Consider the following 24,159-nt stretch of genomic DNA (forward strand, 5'->3'; position numbering starts at 1 on the left):
AGTGAAGCGTGTGACTCTCCGTCTCCGGGTCATGAGTTCAAGCCCTGTGTTGGGCATGGAGCCTATGTAAAAATAAAGTAAAATAAAATAAAAATAAAGTAAAATAAAATAAAACAGAATTGTACTGGGCCAGGAATATACATCACATATACAACATTAAAGACACAAAATACAGGCACATATATGTAAGCATTTTCTATAAAAATTCCATTTAAAAATCTGTGGGGAAGAATGGATTATTCAATGAATAGGATTGGGAAATATGGAAAACTTTAAAAATCCGCTTAGCTGGGAGGAGGGGGAAACGGAGATGTTGCTCAGAGGGTGCAAAGTTTCTGACACCAAAAGCAAAGGCAACCAAGCAAAACTAAGCAAGTGGGACCACATCAAATCAAAAAGCTTCTGCACAGCAAGGCTTCTTCCATCAACAAAATGGGAAGGCAACGTAAGGCATGGGAGAAAATATGTATAAATCATAGCTCTGAGAAGAGGTTAATATCCAAAATATATAAAGAACTCCTACAACTCAATAGCAAAAAGAACAAACAATCTGATCAAAAAAATGAGCAGAGGGATTGAAGAGGCATTTTTCCAAAGAAGACATACAAATGACAAATAGGTATTTGAAAAGGTGCTCCAAATCACTAATTGGGGAAATGCAAATCAAAATCACAGGTGCCATCTGACACCTGTTAGAATGGCTATCATCAAAAAGACAAGAGATAACAAATGTTGGTGAAGATGTGGAAAAGGGGGACCCCTTGTGCACTCTTGGTGGGAACGTTAAGTTGGCGCCGCCACCATGGAAAATGGTGTGGATGTTCCTCAAAAAATTAAAAATAGAACTACCATATGATCCAGCAATCCACTTCTGGGTATATGTCCAAAGGAAATGAAATCACTATCTCAAAAAGATATCTGTATCCCATGTTCATTGCAACATTATTTACAATAGCCGGGATATGGGAACAGCCGAAGCGTCCATTGATGGATGAAAGGATAAAGAAAATTCTATACACACACAGTGGAATATTATTCAACGAGAAAGAAAAGAATCCTGCCATTTGCAACAAACTGGATGGAACATGAGGGCATTGTGCTAGGTGAAATAAGTCAGAGAAAGACAAATACTGTATGATCTCACTTACATGTGGAATCTAGGGAAAACCATGCTAACTCAGGGAAACAGAACAGATTGGTGGTTGCCATAGTGAGGGGGTGGGGAGGTAGCGAAAATGAGTGAGGGTGGTCAAAAGGTACAAACTTCCAGTTTTAAGATAAATAAGTTCTGGGGATATAATGTACAACATGGTGACTATAGTTAATATTGCATTGTGTATTTGAAAGTTGCTAAGGCAGTAGATCTTAAAAGTTCTCACAATGAGACAGAGAAAATTGTAACTGTGTGGGGTGATGGATATTGAGTAAACTTATTGTGGCAATCACTTTGCAATAAATACATAAACCATGTTGTGCACCTTAAACAGTGTTATAGGTCAATTATATCTCAATAAAACTGGGCGGGGAGGGTACAAAGTTTCATTAGGCAAGAGGAATAGTTCTGGAGATCTATACTGCATGGAAGTTATAGTTATTAATCCCGTGTGGTATACATGACATTTGCTAAAAGAGTATATCTTAAGTATTCTCACTGCACACACACACACACAAAAAAGAAAAAAAAAGGTACCTTGTGAGATGCTGGATATATTAATTAGCTTGATTGTGGTGATCTTTTCACAATGTATATGTATATCAAAACATCCAGTTGTACACCTTAAATATATACAGTTTTTTATTTGTCAATTATGCCTTAGTGAAGCTGAAGAAAATTTATTTGCTATGCTGAAATATACTCTAAATAAGATCACAGACTTCATTGTATGCTTTTGGGTTAAGATGGCCAATTGAAACTTCCTTAAAAAATTATTACTCTTTTTTTTAAAAAAGATTTTATTTATTTATTTGTCAGAGAGAGAGAGAACAAAGCAGGGGGAGTGGCAGGCAGAGGGAGAGGGGGAAGCAGGCTCCCCACTCAGCAGGGAGCCTGACGGGGGACTTGATTCCAGGACCCCGGGATCATGACCTGAGTTGAAGGCAGACGCTTAACCGACTGAGCCACCCAGGCATCCCAAAAAATTATTATTCTTGATAAAATGGGCAAAAAATAAAACCAGAAGAAGAAGAAGAAAAAAAAAACCACCCAAGAGTAAAGAAGGAAAGAAGCATAATCTAATTAACTTAAAAAGTGGGTGACCAATGAAAGGTCTATGTACTGAGTTTAAGAAACCATCCTCTCCCCACGGGAATGGTGGACCCCCAGCAAGATGGGGAACTTTAGTTGGGGTTTGAACAAAATCTGAAAAGGGAGAAAGAGCCCAGGTGTTTTACCAAAGATTTTACACTGTCTGAAATGAGCCTGAACCACCTGCCCATCCCCTCATACAATTCTCTTAGGCTAGAGAAAAGTGAACAGAACATAAAAATACCCAACCCTTTCCCTCTCACTTCGGGGGGTGGGGGAGAAGAAACTGGGCTCTCACAGCGGGACATCAAGGAGTCACCCACAGGACGTCAGAGCAGAAAGGACGAATTCGCGGAGCTGCTCAAGCATGAGGACAGAAATTGCATGGCAACTGCAAGCGCATTACATCGAGGGAAAAACGTGGAACAAAGCATGCAAAGGAGAACAGCAGAGCAGAAGGAGACTCCTCACAACAGCATCGTGTTCCAGCACAACTCACTAAGAGCATGAATTCAATTTTTAAAACACGGAGAGATGAAATGATGCCACATGAGAAAGAGATAAAAGGGAGATTGCAGATCTTAGGAAATAGAGCCGCACGTTCCAAAACTCGTAGGTTAGAAACAGCAAGGAGCTGACTAGCTATTGCTGCAAATGTGAGTTGCCGCGGAAGAGAGGCTTGAGATAATTACAGCGCACGAAGAAGAGAAAGCCAATGACAACGTAATTAGAGAAAAGTTAATAGGACAGGGTGAGCTAATACAGAGTGCCAACGAATGAAGCAGTGTAAATTAAGAGGTAAAATACAAAGGATTTCCCTGACCCGCAGAAGGAACTGAATCTGGGACTTGAAAGAAGGTACTTTCTCCCGCAAAATTTGTTTCACGATGCTTAATGCCAACACACGTCTTAGGTAAGCTATAAACTCCAAGGAAATTAATTCTTTAGGAACATCACTGATGTGGCATTCCTGCCAAGAATATTCAGCTTGAATCAAATAATGAGGAAACAATCAGATGATTTGGACCACTGGGGAAAGTTGAGTATTGTGTGTTGTATAAAGTATTATATGAAGTTTAATTTGCTGAGTGTGGTAATTACAGTGTTGGGTGTATTGGAGAAGATCCTCATTTTTGGGGGACTGTATACTGAAGTATTTAAGGGTGCAGTGTCACATGACGTCTACTGCTCACTCTCAAATGGCTCAGCTGGGAGAAGGAGAGAGTAAAGGAGTGCCCTTGAGCACAAATGGGGCAAAATGTGAACAATCAGTGAATCTAGATGAAGGGTATGTTGTTCACTGCACTTTCCTTGCAATTTTTCTATGAGTTGGAATTGGTTTCAAAATAAAAATTTGGGGAAGAATTAGCCCTCTAGCCAAAAAAGCAAATCGTCTACCAAGAGGAGACATTAGGCTGGTGGCGGGCTTCTCCAATCACCCAGAAGAACACCTTCACAGAGTTCTCCAGGAAGGGCAGAGTGCCCTAAGTGCTTTATTCCCAGTCGGGACGGTCAAATACAAAGGCAACAAATGCACAGTCATTTTCAATCTTGAAAGAGCACTACTCTATAAAACAAAAATAAAATCATCAGTGGAAATCTATTCCGTTAAGACATGAACCAAAAAGGTTGACTGGCTCAGTTGGAAGATTGTGTGATTCTTCATCTCAGGGTTGTGAGTTCGAGCCCCACGTTGGGTGGAGAGATAACTTAAAACTAAAATCTTAAAAAAAAAAAGAAAGAAAGAAAAAGAAATGAACCAAATAAAGAACTCAGGAATTGGGGCACCTGGGTGGCTCACAGTCGGTTAAGCGTCTGCCTTCGGCTCAGGTCATGATCCCAGGGTCCTGGGATCGAGCCCCGCATCGGGCTCCCTGCTCAGTAGGGAGTCTGCTTCTCCCTCTCCCTCTGCTGCTCCCCCTGCTTGTGTTCTGTTAAATAAATAAATAAAATCTTAAAAAAAAAAAACCCCAAAACTCAGGAATAGAGAATCTATGAGCATTCAATTCATTTAAATAAAAAGTAATAATAAATAACCACTGGCGTTGTGGTTATGCTGTGAACACAAATTCCACCAGCCTGGAGGGTGTAAACATAATAGTATAACAAACACTGAACAGGGCTGAGCAAGAGAGGGGGTATGAGGTGCCAGTGTCCTTATTTCTCAAAGCGGAGTCACTAGGGCTTCCCATTGAGAGGTAGTGGAAAATGAACCTCAAAAAAATTTTAAAGGTTTTATTTATTTATTTATTTACTTATTTAGAGGGTGCGAGTAGGGGGAGGGGCAGAGGGAAAGAAGCAGAATCTCAGCTGAATGCAGACCCCGATACGGGGCTCGATCTCACGACCCTGAGATCATGACCTGAGCCGAAACCAAGGGTTGGATGCTCAACTGACTCAGCCACCCAGTTGCCCCTGAACCTCAATATTGTTTTGTTTTTTTTTTTTTTAAAGATTTTTTTATTTATTTGTCAGAGAGAGAGCACAAGCAGGGGGAGCAGCAGAGGGAGAGGGAGAAGCAGGCTCCTCACTGAGCAGGGAGCCCGATGCGGGGCGTGATCCCAGGACCCTGGGATCACGACCTGAGCTGAAGGCAGACGCTTAACCGACTGAGCCACCCAGGTGTCCCGAACCTCAATATTGTTAATAATCTCATATGACTTTAGAAAGGGGTCTTTCGGAAAGAAGTCTCTCAGGTGAAGAAACACTTATTGAAGCTCAGTGATGTCTGTGTTTTATTCACACCGGAGTCTTTTTATTCTATTAAATCCAAGTAAAATTAAATCTAATACTTTTAATCAAAAATAGCATGATCCTATTTTGCAATAAGTTATAACTGATTTGTTCTGTACGTGTCAGTCTATAGAAAGATGTCTGGAATGACATTTTCTCTAATGTTAACAGCATTAATGTCTGAGTGGTGGAATTTTAGATGACAGTTTAGCTTTTATCTCCGTACTCTTCTTCAATTATTTATAATTAACACATGTATGTCATTTTTTTAAATGATAAGGCTTCACTTTTAAATGATTAGGCTTTAAAGATTTTATTTTTGAGTAATCTCTACACACAGTGCGAGGCTTGAACTCACGACCCCGAGGCCAAGAGTTGCCTGCTCTTCTGACTGAGCCAGCCAGGTGCCCCAAGAGTCTGTTTCTTGGTTTCTCTCTCTCTCTTTTCCCTTTGCTCGTTTGTTTTGTTTCTTAAATACCACATATGAGTAAAATCATATGGTATTACATATGTATATCATTTTAACAAAAATAATGGTGTTAAGCTTTTAAAAAAAATATACTTGAAATGCCAAAATTTAATTCTGGGTAGTGGAAAGATGGGGGATTATTAATTTCTTCTTTGTGCTTTATTTTCAGTTTTTAAAATTACATAAATTATAAAGAGTAGGTACAAGAGCATGCATACACGAAAGGTGAATCTGATCTTAGGGAGGAATGGCCTTTCCAGCATGTAGAAGTCAGAAACTTTAAGGTGATAACATGAAGGTTATACCATTTCTGAATGTAAACAACAGTAACAGCCACACAAACTCACCAGAAACAAAACTGAAGGGTAAATGAAAAATTGGGCAACAGGTGTATATAGCTGAAATGGGAGACCCTAGACAGTTACCTCTTACTTCCATTCTTTCTCCTTCCCACTTTTCCTGTAGCCAAAGGGCTGCCTCCATTTTATCCTTTTCCTTCCATCCAATCCGTCCAACATTTATTGGGCATCTAATATGTCCCAGTCAACCGTGCTCGGTTCTGGAGTCAAGTTGGACAGAATCCACAGTCCCTACCTTCAAGGCATGCTCTCTGCATTTCCTCCCCATGGGTCTGGGTATGGACTCTGTTATGTCCCTGAAAGAAGCAGGAAGCACCTTGCACCCCATTTGGTGTAGGATCAGGATAGGCTAAGGGAATGTGACGAAGAACTCAGCCAGACTTTCATGATTGGCACCTCAGATCCCGTTGGGTATCATGCTGGGTTTGGAGACTGATCTCGGGTCCACTCTCCTCCATGCAGACCCAGAACCAGATTGTCTACTTCATTCGCTGCGCACCAGTTCCCATCACTCCGGAGAACTTTGAGGCAACTGTGCAGTTTGGGACCGTGCGGGGTTCCTACATCCCGGCCCTGCTCCGGCTGCTCAGTGGTGTCTTTGCCCCTCAGATCTTTACAAACACAACCTGGCCAGAGAGTATTCGGAATCATTTTGCTTCTCATTTGCACAGATTCTTGGCCTGCCTGACAGGTGAGCAGAAAGCCTCGAACACTTGGCTTCTCTCTGGTACCGCACCGACAGTAGCATGAATGAGGCAGGTGGGAGATTCATCCCGGTACCTGTGCAGCCTGGCACGGAGCAGGTCCCCGTACGTGCTTGTTGAAGGAGTGGATCAGGGAACAGAATTTGCCTTCCAGTGCAGATACAGTTTTCTGCTGTAGAAGGTTGACCAGACCTGCTCAAACATAGAGTTGGATATTTCCAAGAGTACATGTGGGGTAAGGGGAAATGGCAGGGTGGGGGGTACTGGGGGAGTGCATATATCATACCAGAGAGTGCTGAGGGTGTGGTGCAGATCTTTGACCTTATTTTACCTCGATGGGGGTTTCCCTCTTGCCTTCTGGCATTTTTCCTCTTGATAGCCAAAAAAAAAAAAAAAAAAAGCTGAATCATCGTTTTTTTTGCCTGTTCTCCTGAAATCCACCATACTAGCTGGGCCCCAGATCATCAACCGTGATTACAACTGGGCTGGCATAAACTCATCCTCCTCTGTGAACTTCCATGGTCCTTTCCTTTCCTTAGATACTCGGTACAAACTGGAGGGGCACACCGTTCTCTACATTCCTGCAGAGGCCATGAACATGGCGCCCGAGGTGGTGGTTAAGGACAAAGAGCTGGTACAGCGGCTGGAGAGTGAGTGGCTGGCATTGCCAGTGTGTTGGGGGGTCCTAGGGGAGAGGAGAGGGCCAGATGCAGAGAAAGAAGCTGGGTGAGGAGGGCTATGTAGGTGGCAGAGGGAAGGGCACAACTGGGGAGCAGCATAGAGAAGTGCAAGAGGTTTTGTACTCTCCCCGGCAGCCTCCATGATCCACTGGACCCGGCAGATAAAGGAGGTGCTCAGTGCCCAGGAGTCTGTGGAGACAGGAGAAAATTTAGGTCCTCTGGAGGAGATTGAGTTCTGGCGCAACCGATGCATGGACCTGTCTGGCATCAGTAAGCAGCTGGTGAAGCAGGGAGTGAAGCACATTGAATCCATCCTGCGACTTGCCAAGTCCTCCTACTTGGCGCCCTTTATGAAACTGGCCCAGCAGATCCAGGTTTGTGAGTGGCCCCAAGGATGGAGGCTCAGCAGAGGGTGGATAGTGGTTGGGACAGTCGTTAGTTGGGTACTAAGCGGAGGGAGCCAGTGTAATCCTCAACAGCAAAGATCGATCCCCCCCAGTGTTTGGACTTGCACTTGGAGAGTACAAACGTGGTAGGACACAGGGTCCGAGGGAGCTCGTAGTTTAGTTAGGGAGACTCCAGTTAGTTGACAAATATACATGGAGTACCTGCCATGAGCCCAACCCCTACAATCCAGCTCAGAAAACCAGGCTTACACAAAACAGGATCACTAGATGATACGGGGTCAAAGAGGAACCCATAGGGTTCAGCCAAGAGAATTGCAAGATAAACACATAAAAAATAAATTCGATAAAGTATGACAAGCTGATTATGTTAGCGTTGGGGACACCCAGAAGGGCAGGGTGATCTGTGGAATATGGACGTGTAGGACTTCTCTCCCCAGGCGGGATTTTGAGCTTGGTGGTGAGGGAACTGAGCCACAGCTAGGTGGACAAGTCTAGAAGCCTGGTTGAGAACAGGGTGGTGAAGGGTGCTGGGTGAAATGGCGGGGGGGGGGGGGGGGGGGGGGGTGTGAGTGGGGGTGCTGTTGAGTCAGCTGATCAACAGCTGGTGAGTATCAACCTTGTGCGGGGTTCTGAATCCAGCTGGGGAAACTGGAGGAGTGCACATAAAGCCCGAGCTGGGGACTCCTGGTCTAGTGGTGAGGATGGACTCACCATGAGAAGAGTCTCAAGGACACTGTGCTAGGAACTAGCACACAAATGAGAGCAGATAGCTGGTAACTCCTGTCCTAAGGGCCCACAGAGACCTGAGATGCTTGGTACTAGGTTTTGAGAGAGGCAGCTCAGGGTGTGCTTCCCCATGGGTAGACAGTGCTTGCTTTGAACCGGTTCTTTCTGATGGACAAGTCTACTCCGGGTCTTTCTTCACTGCCAGGATGGTTCTCGTCAAGCACAGTCAAACCTGACGTTTTTGTCAATCCTGAAGGAGCCCTACCAGGAATTGGCCTACATGCGGCCTAAGGACATCTCCAGTAAGCTCCCCAAGTTGATCAGTCTCATCCGCATCATCTGGGTCAACTCTCCCCACTACAACACTCGGGAGAGACTGACCTCCCTCTTCCGAAAGGTATGTGTCTGCCGGGCTGGAACGGGGCGGGGTGGAGGGGGGGGGCGCTGATTTGGTGGAGACCGGGGCGTTCACTCAGCAGGAAGCATGTGGTGGAAGGCAGTGAGGAGTGGCCCCGGGGGTCAGACAGAGACCATGGGCTTCTGCCTGCTTCTTCAACCCTCGAGCGCTCTGGGTTGGGGCCTGGGCCGGACAGCTTGCTTCCTGATGGAGTAGCCAAAGTGGGAAGAAGGGCTTTGAGAAGGGGAGTCCGTGGAGCGTAGCAGGGGAGGCAGGAAGGATGGACCCCAGGCTGAGCACTCGCTGGGAAGTGAGCTGAGCTGAATTGGGGGGTGCAGGTAGAACCCCGAAGGTTTCCCCCTGGCCCGTGTCAGCTGGGTATCGGGAGCCAAATCAAGCCTGGGAGGCTGAGACCTGAGGCTGTCGGCCCCTCCTGCAGATGAGCAACGAGATCATTCGCTTGTGCTGCCACGCCATCTCTCTGGACCGCATCTTTGAGGGCCATGTCACTTCCAGCAAGGAGGACCTGCAGGGCTGCATTGCCTGCTGTCAGGCCTGGAAAGATCACTACCTGTGGGCCGTGCAGATGCATACCCAGTACGACGTGGTCCCCCGCCGTCTCCGTCGGTTACCCCCTCTGTTCCTCCTGAGGGCGGAGGTGACCCCTTTCACTTGCACTTTTTAAAAGCCTACAGATTCCCTTTTCCTAGACCTGGTCCCAGTTTCCTCTCTGGATACAGCTCTCCTAGCTCCCGACCCTGGGTTCTCCTTACTCTCATAACTGTCCTCCCTGATTCCAGGAATCCTTCCTGCTTTATTCCTTCTCTCTTGACCTGAAGGTCTGAAATTCCATTATGTACAAACCTCCTTACAGAACGGAGATGCTTTGTCTCCTCTCTGGTTCTCCTCATCTTGCCTTTCTTCCTCAATTGTGCAGGAGAACTGCTTCTTGGGGTCTCTTTTTCTCAGGCCCCCCAGGACTCCTGGTTCTAGCTTTGCATGGGCAGGCTGATAGCCAGCGGCCCTACATTTGGATTCGGTCCCTCTTTCTCCGAACACAGGTTCTCGAGTCGGGGCTGGGTGCTCGACCAGACCAGCATATTTGCCCAGGTGGACGCCTTTGTGCAGCGTTGCAAGGACCTCATTGAGGTGGGCAGATGGTCAGGGAGCAAGAGGAGAGTCACAGGGGGCTCGGCCCCGGGCGGGCAGAAGGCGCAGAGGCTCAGCAGGCGGCTTCCCGCTCTTCCCCTGCTGCTGGTCCCGCTCTCTTAGACTGTTGCCTCTTACCACGGCCCTGTGGTGGCTCGCCGTTCCTTCCACGGCCAGAGCTCATCCCAGGAGCTCCTTGCCTCTGGCGGGTCCTCCCTCGCGTTTTGGACATTTTCAGCCAAGCCTGAGCATGCAGGCCCGACGTGATCAGAAGAGGGAGCAGGAGGCCCCCTCATGCGGACTTCATTTCAGGTATGCGACTGCCAGTACCATTTTGCCCGCTGGGAGGACGGCAAGCAGGCTCCACTACCTCGCTTCTTCGGTGCCCAAGGGCCCCAGATCACGCGCAACTTGCTGGAGATCGAGGATATCTTTCATAAGAATCTCCATACGCTGCGGGCTGTTCGCGGGGGCATCCTGGACGTCAAGAACACCTCTTGGCACGAGGACTACAACAGGTGAGGGGGTCCCTCCGCGGCAGAGGCGCAGGGGAGGGAGGCGGGGAGGCGAGCGCAGGAGGTGGGGCCCGACGAGTCCAAAGTCCTGCGTGGAGGGGACAGGTCAGGGGTGAGGAGGAGCCGCTGCTCAGAGGCAGGGTCCGGGCTGGAGCCCCCGTTGTGCCGCGTACTGGACAGGTGACTCGGGGCACGTCGTTCCACCCGTTAGAGCCTGTTTCCTCATCTAACAAAGTCATGGAATCCGTCTCACTGTGTCATTTTGGGGAATAAACGATTAACGCGCGTGCATAACGCACTGCGTGCCTGGCACGGGGAGGGGGTGCGGGGGGAGCGCCCTCGGCACCCGGGATTCCTACTCGGGGGGCGTCCTCCAGGCGGCGACAGTGCCCGCCTGGCCCCACACTTCTCTAATGGTGCAGGTTTCGCACTGGAGTCAAAGACCTGGAGGTGATGACTCAGAACCTGATCACCTCCGCCTTCGAGTTAGTCCGAGACGTGGAGCAGGGAGTGCTGCTGCTGGACACCTTCCACAGGCTGGCCACACGGGAGGTGCCGCCCCCCCTTCCCCCTACCCCCTGCTCCCTCCTGTGCTTCCTCCAGTCCCAACTCCACTCATGCCCTTCCCCAAGTCCTCCCTTCCCTCTGCTCCCCTCGCTTCTGGATCGCTAGGGAGCGCGCCTCCTTCGCAGGAGTCACGGGAGGGAAGGAAGCCGGACCCCCAGGCCCCATTGTCAGGTTCTTTCCCTTCGTTAGGCCATCAAGCGAACCTACGACAAGAAGGCTGTGGATCTCTATATGCTGTTCAATAGCGAGCTGGCCCTGGTGAACCGTGAGCTGAACAAGAAATGGTCATACCTGGAGCCCTACATGGCCCGGTACTCGGGACAGGCCCACTGGATGCGGATCCTGCGGCACCGCATCGACAGGGTCATGAACGTGAGCGCCTGGCCTTTCCCAAAACTTGTTCTCAGGGAGCCGGTGGAGTTCGCAGGCTGTGCCCCATGCTGGCAGGGGTGGGGGCCCCGTCCAGGGAGTTTCCCCAGAGAGTCTTCATGATGGGCCAGGGGAGCGGCAGGTGCCAGTTAGTGAGGTGGCCATGGCTTCTGATGCGGTGGGCGGGCACGGGTCATTGCAGGCATTTCCCATCAAGGTGGGGGGGGGGGGGAGGAATAGGGTCAGCATCCCAGAAGCTGGACAGGCCTTTAGAGGGCCCCGTCCTCCTAAAAGAACCGGCACAAAGAAACAGGAAAAACGCCTCTCAAAGGGCTTTTGGGGAATGTAGGCTACCGAGGTGCTTGCCATCATGTAATTGGTTCTGGGGGAGAATGAGGCGTCTTCCCGATCGCTGAGCGAGGACCGTGGTGACGAAGGGCTCATACTGGTTTTCCACCTCGTACCTCTTAAATCCTTACCTGCTGTCATTCCCGTTCTTTGCCAACTTCTGCTAAGCTGAATCTCTGTGCTTCCCCGTTCACGCTGCTGACTCCCTTTCTCTCGTGCCCTGGTCTCCTCCTCTCACCCTGCTGTGTGGCTCCACGTTCCCCCTGAGCGGTCAGACTGGGCCTCGCTAGCAAGCCGCACGCCTGGTGGGTGCGCAGTGTGGGAGACCGTACCGTGGGGGATGGTGGCTCGTGGGCTCCGGCCAGCTGTTGCCCCTCCCCCTCAGTGTCTATCCAGTGCTCACTTCCTGCCCCACATTGGAACGGGAGAGGAGAGCGTGCACACCTATCAGCAGATGGTTCAGGCCATCGATGAACTGGTTCGAAAAACCTTCCAAGACTGGACGTTAACGCTGGATAAGGACTGTATCCGGCGGCTGGACACGCCACTGTTACGAATCAGCCAGGAGAAGGCGGGCATGCTGGATGTCAACTTTGACAAGTACGAGACCCAGTCTGACTCCTTGCCCCGCTGCGCGCGTCCCCAGCTCTCCCCAGAGTGTAACTCCCGTCTCTCGGTTCCACGCGCCGTTCTGGTTTGGAACTCTCTCGTATGCTGTAATTCGGGGACTAGCACCACCTGCCTTTGATCTACCGTTTATTCTCCAAAATAACCCATCGAAAACAGGCAGCCCCCAGTAACCCACTGATCCGGTGATGTAGATGTTCGGCCACTAGATGGCCATGGCGGCCCAGCTAAGTCACCAGGGCCACCGGCAAAGGTGTGGGCTTGTGGGGGGGGCGGGGACGACCGGTGGGGCTGGCGGGTCGTGCTCTCTGCCCCCTACAGCCTTCCAGGCAGGACAGTTTCAGGTTCCCATCATTTACAGTGTGAGTGATTCATGTATTTCCACCGCGAGAGCCTTCCCGGTGCGGGAACCGAGGTGGGCGAAGCCCCTGGCCACGGCCGCTCTGCGGGGGAGCCTGAGGCCCCGAGGCCCGGAGGCCTGTGAGATGCAGAAGAGAACGCTAAGGAAGGAGCTCTGTAAGACATCTGTCTGCAGAGATTGCAAACCGTCTGGTGACAGTTTTTCTTAATTGGAAGGAAATCACTTTCCACTTGATTGCTTTTGGCTCCCCGTTGTCATCAGCTGCCTCCCGGCTCCTCGCGTTGGCTTCGACTCCTAGGCTGTCCTGATCTGCTGGGCCCGGGCACGAGGGGCTTTGCTAGACAGGGCCTGGGGGGCAGACGGAGGCCAGGGCACAGGAGGCACGGTGCGAGGACACGCCCCGCCCCGTGGAGGGACGGGGTGGAGGAGCGGTGCCGTGTGTCAGGGGAGGAGAGGCCTTCGTGAGAAGGACAGAGACATTGGAGGCCGGAGACCCGTCCTCGGCCAGGCAGGGGTGTTGGGGAGCGGCCCTGAGAAGGTCCATGGGTTTTTTTTTTTTTTTTTTTTTAAAGATTTTATTTATTTATTTGAGAGAGAGGGAGCACAAGAGAGGGGAGCGGGAGAGGGAGGAGCAGACTCCCTGCTGAGCAGGGAGCCCGATGCGGGATTCGATCCCGGGACTCCAGGATCATGACCTGAGCCGAAGGCAGTCGCTTAACCAACTGAGCCACCCAGGCGCCCCGGTCCATGGGTTTTTGAGGTATGGCCAAGCGGCCCCATAGAACAACGGCTCCGTAAGTCAGCACTCTGGTTTTGAGGAGACAGGGGACGAGGCCGGTATTACCCTCGCGGTGACATTTGCAAGCGGATAACGGGGTTGAATCTGCAAGACACATTATCCCGTCAAGCTGGGTGCTCCCAAAGGGCTGTGCTTGGAGTGACGCCCGCACGGACGGACGGACGGACGGACGCACTTGCAGTGATACCGATATGAACGTGCACAGCCCAGCAGTTGCCTTTTTCCCTGGAATCAAAGGGTTGTATTCAAATAACAGAATTGTGGTAGCACCAGTGATCCGTGTTTACATTTTAAGTATGAGAGAAGACAAAGGTTGAGCAAGAGGTGAAGACGCGTCACAGGTAAGCCGCCCCGGCGGGCTGGGGGCTCTGCCTCCTCCCAGTCCTCGGGGCAGAGTCTGAACCCTGGGGTCAGTGTGAGCTGTGACCCCGGGCGGGCCGCCAAATTCCTCGGAATTTCCTTATCCTTATCTATCAAAAAATCCTATTCTGTGCTTGTCACGAGGCGAGATGGCGTATGTGGAAGTCCTCACGAAGAGCCAACAATCCACAAACATGATTTTCCCTTCAGAAGAACTGCCTCAGGAAGCTTCGCGAACACAGGACATTCAAAGCAGATTTAGCAAGGAGATATCATTTTGTAAATGTTATTTTATTATCATTTTTAAAAATAATAGTTGTAGTTTTTAAAACAGTTAAACCTTTTACAAGGGGTGATATAAGGTCCATGTTACAAAACTCAATATTTACACCAGGGTAGAGAAGGAACAGTCCGACTCCACTGCTGTATCCCCGTGACTCAGTTTCTCTCTAAAGAGTCTGTGTCACTAGTTCCTTGGGGAACATATTCCAGCAATAAGAGTGGATAGCTACATAAACGGTCTTTTTATACAAATAGTAGCATACCATATACACTGTGCATCCAAAGTGTTTTCAAAATGATTAATTTTCCCATTATAAAAGTATCGACAATTTTAGAAAATTTGCAAAATGCAAGAAAGTGAAAGAGAGAAAAAAGTCTCCCCAAAGATAACCATGCTTAGTGGTTTGGTCTATTTCTTTTTCCCCACTCTCTTCCCCCCCCCCCCACTTCATACATTTGTTTTTCTTTGATTTTTTTTTTTTAAAGTCTTTAGTGGGTATTTTTAAATTATAAAAATAGTGCCTGCTCACTGTAAAAAAAAAAATTTATGTGGCAATATATACAGGAAACAGTGAAAACCCAGCACCCAGCCCCGCTCCCTGGAGGTAATCTCGATTACCAGGTAATCCAAAATACACACTTCACACAAAATAGGATCACATTGTAAACGGGGTTTTTTGCAACTTGCTTTTTTTTTAAGGTTAACAACACGCGTGGGGGGGGGGTTCCATTCTGTACGGGGAGAAGTATGTGGTTGTTCCCCGCGGCGTCTAGCATCCTATAATGTATACTGTGACTCAGTCAGCTCAGGATTGATGGACTTAAAGTTGTTGCACGATTTCTGCAAGGCTTCTGGATATTCCGTACTGGATGGAGGATTTCGAGTGGGCTCCCTGTACCTTGTGCCCATCCCCCCACCGTGGTGCGGTTGCCTGATGTTCCAGCGGGATGCCCATCGAGGTCGGAGAGGCTTAGGAGAAAACTTTCCAGTCTGCTGTGATGGTCTCCCTTCAAGGAGCACATGAGATACTTATCTGAAGCACCCATTGCATAATCTTTACAGCAGGGCCAACAAGGCAACCTTGGGCCAAATATTTATGGCCTGGGTTTAACCGAAACCCAAATAATGGCTAGAACGCTTCTCCCAGAGAGGAGTGTTTCTGTCCCTGGGCAGTCGTTTACTAGAGGGATCTGTTATAAGTGCTTTACATTTTTGTGGTTTCAAGATAAAGCTGCCTCAACCCAGTAAATTATGTATGGGGGGAAAGACAACAACAACATGATTCTAGGGAAGGATGAAAAGTCTGGGCTCATCAAACCAGTAAAGAAATCCAAGACCGTTTCTGCTCTTCTCCAACACCTTACCACGGAGGTGCAGATGACTTTATCAGGCTCACCCTTTTGTGCTCAAGGGTCCAGATAAGATCTCCAAATAAGCATGCTTTTCAAGTGTCCTGAGTGTTCTCAGAATCACCTGACTCCCCCCGAGTTTGGAGCCTTCTGGGCCCTAATAGAGCCTATTTTATCTCACAAGGGGCTTTCTTATCCCACCTTATATCCCAAACATTTGAGCTCTGAAGTCCAAATTGGCTTTTACCACGTTTCACGGCCAGACCGGCTTCACCGATCGCACGTAACTCGAACATGTTCCAGCTGTCGTCCCTGCGTCCTATACCATCTGTGCAGGGCAGGAGGGTGGACACGGGGACGCCTGTCGGTTTTCTGTGTGTAGGGCCTGCAATTCCTTCTCTTCCCCAACCATATAGGACATTCTCTATGGGGTCGGTTCATTCCGGGCTATCAGCCCTAAACTCAGCTGACTTCACTTTCCTGCCTCTGTGGCCTGACCACGGCTCTGAGGATCAATGAGGAAATATCTTACAGAAATAATTTCCCAGGCTGATTTGCTTTTTCAAGGAGATTTTATTTGTTGGGGCGCCTCGGTGGCTCCGTCGGTCATGTGTCTGGCTCTTGATCTCAGCTCAGGTCATGATCTCAGGGTCGCGGGATCGAGCCCTGTGTCAGGCTCCATGCTCAGCAGAGTCTGCTTCTTTCCCTCTACTCCTCCCTGTGCTCATGCACTCTCTCTCTCAAATAAGTAAGTCTTTAAAAAAAAAAAGAAATTTTATCTGTCAATAAAATGTGCATTCTGGAAATTAATTGACACACTTCTGGCAAAGACAAGAGCATCCCTGTGGAAAGAGTTCCTCCTACGATGTTGAGTTCAGCTCAACAATCAAGACGGCATCATCCAAGTCCGTCCTGTCGACCGACACGTTAAAATCTGCTGATAGGCCTTCAAGTTACTTTGAAGATCTCGTCAAGATGACAAAATGAAGAGACATCTCGGTGGGACATTGGGGAGCACACTCGCCCACGTGGGCTGGCCACGGCGTTCAGGGAGACTGATTTGGAGCCTCCAGTCTGAAGAACACGGGAGGATGTGTTTGTGCAGCTAGAAATGCCCAGACCCCGCTATCCATCCAGCGTAGCTCTCACACCAGTTTTGGTTAAGTCCGGATTTATTGTTTATCTTAATATGACTCTTAGTCCCGTTTGCGGCTGGGCGGAGGAATTTTGTGGTGATGGTCCTTTCCTGGCTTGTCTGTTGTTTGCTCTTTTTGGAACTGATAATTACCTCGCTATTTTTCTTAGCACACTGTTCACTGTCATGAATTGTCCCAGATGGGTCGTATTTTTCCTCACTCTCTGAACTGGTTTCCTGTCTTCCTTATAGCTACCCTTGCTAGAACTCCCTTTCCTCCTGAGTCAGTAGAACTGGTTGGTTTCAAGGCCTGCTACTCAGGCGTTAGCCTGGAATTCCGTCCCCCACTCCCAGCCTCTTTTCTTGTTGGATTTCCTGTTTCCTTTGTCTTCCTCTTTCTTGGTTTGGACCCTCATTTTGGTGGAGTGCATTCTTTACTAGCTTTCCGGGAAATGGTGCATGGGAGGCAAATTTTTTGAGTTTTTATGGGATTGACCACAGTTGTCTTCTGCCCTCCCCTTGTTGGACGTTTGGCTGGACTTGGAATCCTAACTTGAAAGCAATTTTCCTTGGCTTTAGCCTCTCTCTCTTTTACTTTGGAGGGTTTCCTTCAATGTCTGGTAATCCACTGTTCGTTCACGTGTGAGAGAGGCCTATTCACTTGAAAATAATTTCCCTCACCGGAAGTTTCCTCTCCAGTAAAGGTGAAGATATAATCCTTTGCAAAACTTCAAATACGATATCATTTCTTATTTTGTTATTTCAGTGCTTGCCTGTAGAGCAGACACAGAACATTCTGGAATTTTCACCTCATTGTGCTTCCAAGTAGCATTTCGGTAATGTTCAGAACATGGACTTTCATGAGAGCATCTCCAGGTTGTGGGGGCTTTTGATTGTGATTAAAAAGTACACGTTCCTTAAAAAAGAGGAAAAGAAACCACACAGATTTTACAAATCATGTGATTTTTTATTCAAGCTTTTTAAAATTTTTGAAAATATTCTATATTTACTTATGGCATTTTATGATTTTATTCTTTACATGTAGATGTCTGATCCTTTTGAAACTTATTTTGATGTAGGGAGAGAGCTGCACGTGCAACTGAGTTGTGTTTTTTAATCCCCAGATGGCTAGCCAGTTGACCTGATCTCATTTATATAACGTAACAAATTCCCACGGAGAGTTGTGTCTATTTTGGGATTCACTTTTCTGTGCTGGTATGTCTGTCTCTTCATATGAAGGAACCCAACTGCTTTAATTATTGACCTCATTCCTCTCCCTTTGCAGAGTTTTAGGGGGATATTTTTAATATTTATTTCCCATAAGAACTTTAGAATCAATCTGTTTAGTCCCCAAAATAGTTCCGTTCCTATTTTTATAGGAACAAGGATTGGGTTAAATTTATAGGTTAACTTAAGAAGAATGAACATCTTTAAGGTTTGAGTCGTTCTGTCCAAGAATAGCATTTTTTCTTTCAGTGTATTTAAATCTGCATAAAATGTCTATAAATCATTTTTTCCATGTACATTGACAAATTAACAAGAGATGTCATATATATAAAATTTGCATATAGATGTTATGTATAGACATCTCTTTTTAATTGGTTAATTTGGGTATTTTATTTTTATTGTTTTAATGGTCATGGGTCTCTTTTCCTCCATGAGAATTTTTTTAAAAATTTTTATTGTTATGTTAATCACCATACATTACATCACTAGTTTTTGATGTAGTGTTCCATGATTCATTGTTTGTGCATAACACCCAGTGCTCCATGCAGAACGTGCCCTCTTTAATACCCATCACCAGGCTAACCCATCCCCCCCACCACCCTCCCCTCTAGAACCCTCAGTTTGTTTCTCAGAGTCCATCGTCTCTCATGGTTCGTCTCCCCCTCTGATTTCCCCCACTTCATCTCCATGAGAATGTTTAACCGGTTACAGTTTTTATATAGGAAAATAGTTCTGTGTTCTGGTCTCTTGAAAAATCAGACGCTTCAGTCACTCCGGGCGCTCGTCCCACATGGCAGCAATTGCCCGGAGTCTTTGCTCTTTGAGATGGATGACCACGCACTCTTCCATCAACTTCAGGCCAACGTCCAATTGCCATTTGGCATCGCGTTTGAGCCACGGGTGCCTGGGAGATAGCGGAGTTTCTGAACTTTGCTTTGACTCTAAAACCCAGGGAGTTGGGAGTGGGTTGGATGCTGGACAGTGAGGCTGAGGGAGGACGTGCAGCTCTGGTTTATGCAGCAGACGGGGCTGGTACCGGAGCCAGGAGCTCCCCGTGTGCAGAGTGGACCATGAGTTTGTTTCTGGACGTGCGTGTGCAGTGCCCGTGGGCCGAGGCGGGGAGACATCCAGGAGGCAGTTGGGCATGCAAATCCAGAGCTCCCGTTAGGCGTGTAGATCTGGGGGTCAGCAGCTTCTAGAAGGCAGCTGAAGCTGTGGGCATGGACGAGCTCGCCCAGGGAGAGTGCTGGATGTGAAGAACCTCCAGGAGCCTGCATTGAAGGGAGGTGCAGGGCAAGCAGATTCCTTGCAGGGTCTCCAGCGCCCAGCCGAATGGGGTTTCCAAGGGATGCTAGAGACAGAAGGACACTTGTACCAAAAGGCAGGCAGACAAGAGGGGAACTGTGGCCTGGAAGCCAGGGAAGAACGCAAGAGCGCGTCCCAGGAAGGCAAGGCAGGGAGGAGTCTAGCATGAGAGGGCAGAGGGCCAGGTCTGAGGAGGCCTGCAGGGCTTGGGGACAAGGTGTCCCAGGGAGACTTGACGAGGGCAGTTGTGGAGGCGAAGGGGACAGAGGAGTTCTCGAGGACAATTCTATGTGGAAGGTGCGCGGTAAAGGGGAGTGCGGGGCCCGGTACCCGCAGAGGGATACGGAGTCTGGGGGGCCGGTTTGGGTTTGGTTTTTTCAAGATGGTAGAACCTTGGCCTTCTTTGACTGTTGAGGAGAGCGGGAGGGGGTGGCATCTGAGGGAGCAGGAGGAAACCGTGTCAGGACGCGGAGCCCAGGAGGGGGCCTTGGCCTTGGGTGGGAGGAGGGCCTCTTCCGTCCTAAACGGGAGAAGCCGCGGGTGGGACACATGTCCCCAGGCTTCTGGGTTTTATAGTGGGAAGTACGTGGAGTCTCCTGATGGCTTTTGTATCCCTGTGGTGTAGGAGGTGGGCTTTCTGCAGAGACAGGGAGGGGCAGGTCTGAGAGAGTGGGGAGGCACTGCCGGAGGTGGGCGTGAGCACAGGAGGAGGGCAGCCTGGGGAGACCCCCACATGCAGCGTGGGGAGCCTTCGGGGTGCTCATCTATGTGGTCCCGTCTTGCTGGGCTGCCTGCACGGTGGGGGGGGGATGGCAGCAGATTGAACCAGGGTTGGGGTTCCGCTAGGTGGCTTACACTAAGGAGCAAGTGAGGAGTGGCAGGAGGACCGTGAAAGTGACAGATGGCAGGGTCTGTGGATCAGGAGGCGGTGATGGGGGGGACACACAGGCGGGAGGAGAGCCTGTGGTCAGTGGTGTGAGGTCAAAGATCAGGTCCTTTGGGAGGGCAAGTGCTGGACCTGGGAGGATGCTGGGCTCGGGTGGAAGGGCGTCTGAGGGGCTGATCTCAGAGGTGGCGCACTCAGGACGTGGCTGTGACACCCGGGAGGGAAGGGCGAGAAGCTCCCCGGAGGGGAGGCCACACGCGCAAGTGAAATTCCTCTGGTATTGCATTTAACAGAGGAACAAGAAACAGCTGAAATCCGTTTGAATACTCAACCCGATATTGCCCCAAGTATGATCCTTCCAACATGTAGTTAATATAAAAATTACTACTGGGGAGTTTTCTATTCTTTTTTTCATGCAAAGTCCTCTCTGCCTTCCATCTCTGTGTCTTTCTCTCTACTTTCCGAGAGATTCCTGTCGATTTCATTGTTAACGGGCTTGTTTATTCATTAATGTCGTGCTATCGTCTTTAACTTCCAAGAGCTCTTCTGGGTTTTGGGTCACGGATGCTCTTTTCTCTCTCTCAGGATGTTCACACAGTTTTATTGCTTCTTCTTACTTGGTGTGGGCAGCTTTCTTTCGTGGCCCCTGCCCCTCGTCTCTCCTTGGAGTTGGCTTTTCTTCTCTTTGGTTGTTTTGCCTCCTGCCTTTTGTGCTAGGAAGGACAGAGACCGATGTTTTGTGATCCTTGATTGTCCATCTTCAAGGGCAGGGAGCTGGAAAGCGGACTGGAAACTCTGCTGAGCCGGCCGTGGGGCTCATCAACTGTGGGCTGTTTCCAGGGGACCCCTGAGGGCACCGTCCTTGGAACTCACCCCTCAGGCTGGCCAGAGGCCACGGGACGGTTCTCCGGGCTTCGTTCTGGAGAGTGTTTGTCCAGCTGCCCGAGCGCCAGTTGCTGGGTAGGAAAAGAAGGCTGGGGGTCTTAACATTCAGTGTGCACGTGGACCTTTAATGTCCCCTCCTCTCAGTACACCCCCTCCTTCAGCCGGGTCTGGGTCCCCAGTCCAAGACCCTCCGTCGGTCTGTCTCTGTACTGTCTCTCCAGACAAGAAGCCTTCCATCTTCTGCTGGGGTGATGAGGGAACTCGCTTAACTGTGCAGAGTAGGGGCAGGGACAGGTGGGGAGCTGTTTCCACAAGCTTCCCTTCCTGAGACGCTCGGAGACACCACCCTGGGGCTCAGAGAGCCACACGGCACAAATGGTCTCCATCGCCCCCTGAGGGTGCCGGCTCTGCTCCTTACCCGGCAGCTTCTCAACTTCTGATCTGCCTCTAAGGGTTTATGCCCTAAACACACAAAGTACCCCTTTACTGCTGTGGGGGTTTGGGCAGGGAGGGCAGCAAAAGTCAGTGAGTCCAGCCAGCCTTCTTTACCGGGAGGTTCTGCTTCATTTCTTATCTCTGTCTCTGTGCCTCCCAGCCCGCCACCCTGGGGCCGCTGCTGGCTCCAGGTCAGGCCCTCCAGCAATCCCCTGAGCTGCCTTGCCCTTTCTCCCCGAGGTCCCTGCTGATTCTCTTTGTGGAGATTGACTACTGGGAACGGCTGCTCTTTGAGACGCCCCACTACGTGATGAATGTAGCCGAGCGCGCGGAGGACCTGCGCATTCTTCGGGAAAACCTGTTGCTCGTGGCTCGAGACTACAATCGGTAAGGTTGCAGTCCTCCGCGCAGCCTCTGTGCGCCTTCTGAGCCCCCTCTGTGTCTTATCTGTCCCGTGATGTCGTCTATCTCCTGCAGGATCTATCCTTTACATTTGACCATCTCAAAAAAATGCTTTCTCCTACGCTCTTGTATGGCCCTGCGGTTATTCCTGTCCCTTGCACTTTTGTCTTCTAGCTTCAGGGTAGAGAGCAAAAACAACCCAACCTGGTCCTCTCCAACCCCACAGGTCACTGGGGCCACGTATACTGTGGGCCCGGGTCACTTTTCTAGAATGAAACTGGGGGCATTAGCATCGTGGGCACAGGATAACATCGGTGTTATTGAACCAAGGCCACACTCGCACCCTTCTCTCAATACCCTTGGTACTTAACTCTGGACTGAGGCTTTGCTCTGGGTTGGGTACCTCTCTCAGCCCAGTTAAAGTCCAAGTGAGTGGAGCCAGCAGTCTTGTCTGGGCGTCTAGAACTACACAGTCCAATATGGCGGCCCTCAGTGGCACGTGGCTATTTCTATTTTAATTACTTAATTGGAATTACATAAAATCTTAAAATTGAGTTACTCATTCGCACAGGCCACATGTCAAATGCCCCACAGACACACTTCATGGTTAGTGGCGACCGTTCGTGGACAGCACAAAGTGTAGAGCGTTTCCACTATTGGTGAAAGTTTTCTTGGAAAGCACGGTGTAGCCTTGTGAGTTTCCCGATGTCTCCACCGAGTTTCCTGGTGCAGAGGAGAGGCCTGCAGAGCTTGGCCCACCCACTGCCAGTCTTCTCTCATACACAGGATCATTGCCATGCTGTCCCCAGATGAGCAGGCCCTCTTCAAAGAACGTATCCGATTCCTGGATAAGAAGATCCACCCTGGACTCAAGAAGCTGCACTGGGCCTTGAAGGGGGCCAGCGCCTTCTTCATCACAGAATGCCGGATACATGCCAGCAAGGTGGGTCCTGGTCACTAGGCTCTGAAGGCCTGCAAGGCCGACCCAAAGACCGGTGCGTGGATGATCAGTACAGAGACCAGGGAGTAGTGTGAAAAATGAAGCGTGCTGAGGTACATTATTTTTAATGTGAGCAGCTCTGGCTCGAGGACAGGTGGGAGGATAGCTCGGAGCCCAGAGGGTCTCTTCCCAAACTGAGGCTCCCCTGTGGGCGCGTCTGACTCTAGGTGCAGACCATCGTGAATGAGTTCAAGGCCTCCACTCTGACCATTGGCTGGCGAGCCCAAGAGATATCCGAGACGCTGTTGGTGCGCATCAGCGGCAGACGGGTATACAGGGACCTGGAATTTGAGGAGGACCAGCGGGAGCACCGGGCGGCTGTTCAGCAGAAATTGATGGGCCTGCACCAGGACGTGGTGGCCATCATGACCAACTCCTACGAAGTCTTCAAGAATGACGGCCCTGAGGTGCGGGTCCTGGGGCCAAGGCTCTGTGGCTGGGCGAGCCCCCTGGGGCCCGTCAGAACTTTCTCTTGGTTTTCCTGTCTACCCTTTGTGGGGGCTTCTCAGACGTCCTGCTCTTGTCTTGGGTTCACCCAACCTTCAGTCTCTCAAACCTTCTTCCTTTGGGACTCCGCATCCTACCTTTCTCTTTAACCAGCTTGTTGCCTTCCGCATTGGCCCCGTTTCCCCTGAGGGCCCACCCTTCTGCCCATGCCCTCCCCTAGATTCAGCAGCAGTGGATGCTGTACACGATTCGGCTGGACCGCATGATGGAGGATGCCCTGCGTCTGAATGTGAAGTGGTCGCTGCTGGAACTGTCCAAGGCCATCAATGGGGACGGGAAGACCATGCCCAACCCCCTCTTCCGAGTCCTGGTCATTTTGCAGAATGACACACAGGGAGGTGTGGCACAGGTGGGGACCTTGACCCCTGATGTTCCAAAACTGTCTCTATTTTCAGTTTCCCTCAATCCTTAAACTTCCCTAAATCCCTTGGCCTTGACCTCCTCCTGTGGCTTCCAGGGCTGGTTCTGAGGTGTTCAGCCTTCCCAGTCCTGAGGCTCCATGGCCCATGCTAAGGCCATCTCCCCTGTGTTTCCCCCCACCGCCAGGTGGAATTCTCACCCACTCTGCAGACACTGGCAGGTGTGGTCAATGACATTGGCCACCACCTCTTCTCCACCATCTCTGTCTTCCACCACCTCCCCGAAATTCTCATCAGGCGCAAGTTTCATCGTGACCCCATCCACATAATCGTGGGTGAGTGGGCAGTGGGGAGGGCACCGGGTGCAGGGCCATCAGAGACTTATGGAGGGGCAGAGCCAGGAGGAGAGGCCGGGGCCGTTTCCAGACATGGGGCTGGTCATCTCCGTGATGCTGGGAAGGCCAGATCGGGGGCCAGTCGGGGAAGGGAGCAAGGGTGGTGGTGGGAGTGGAAGGTAAGTGACTCACGCTCAAGGGCTTTGGGACTGGGGTGGGAGATTCAGAAGGACGAG

The 24,159-nt window shown here is 49.9% G+C and overlaps 1 protein-coding gene across 1 annotated transcript in view; it reads left to right on the plus strand.

The window, feature by feature from the left end:
• Positions 1-24,159, plus strand: part of DNAH2 (dynein axonemal heavy chain 2) — an 81,828-nt gene that overhangs the window by 7,666 nt on the left and 50,003 nt on the right. The window contains 13 exon segments of the mRNA XM_032431837.1: positions 6,269-6,497; positions 7,050-7,160; positions 7,326-7,564; positions 8,529-8,720; positions 10,182-10,387; positions 10,807-10,936; positions 11,141-11,323; positions 12,054-12,268; positions 21,561-21,707; positions 22,509-22,665; positions 22,890-23,129; positions 23,390-23,578; positions 23,776-23,923. Of these exon segments, the coding sequence (XP_032287728.1) occupies positions 6,269-6,497; positions 7,050-7,160; positions 7,326-7,564; positions 8,529-8,720; positions 10,182-10,387; positions 10,807-10,936; positions 11,141-11,323; positions 12,054-12,268; positions 21,561-21,707; positions 22,509-22,665; positions 22,890-23,129; positions 23,390-23,578; positions 23,776-23,923 (2,386 nt within the window).

Source organism: Phoca vitulina, unplaced genomic scaffold, assembly GCF_004348235.1.
Source record: "Phoca vitulina isolate PV1807 unplaced genomic scaffold, GSC_HSeal_1.0 scaffold47, whole genome shotgun sequence".
NCBI lineage: Eukaryota > Metazoa > Chordata > Mammalia > Carnivora > Phocidae > Phoca > Phoca vitulina.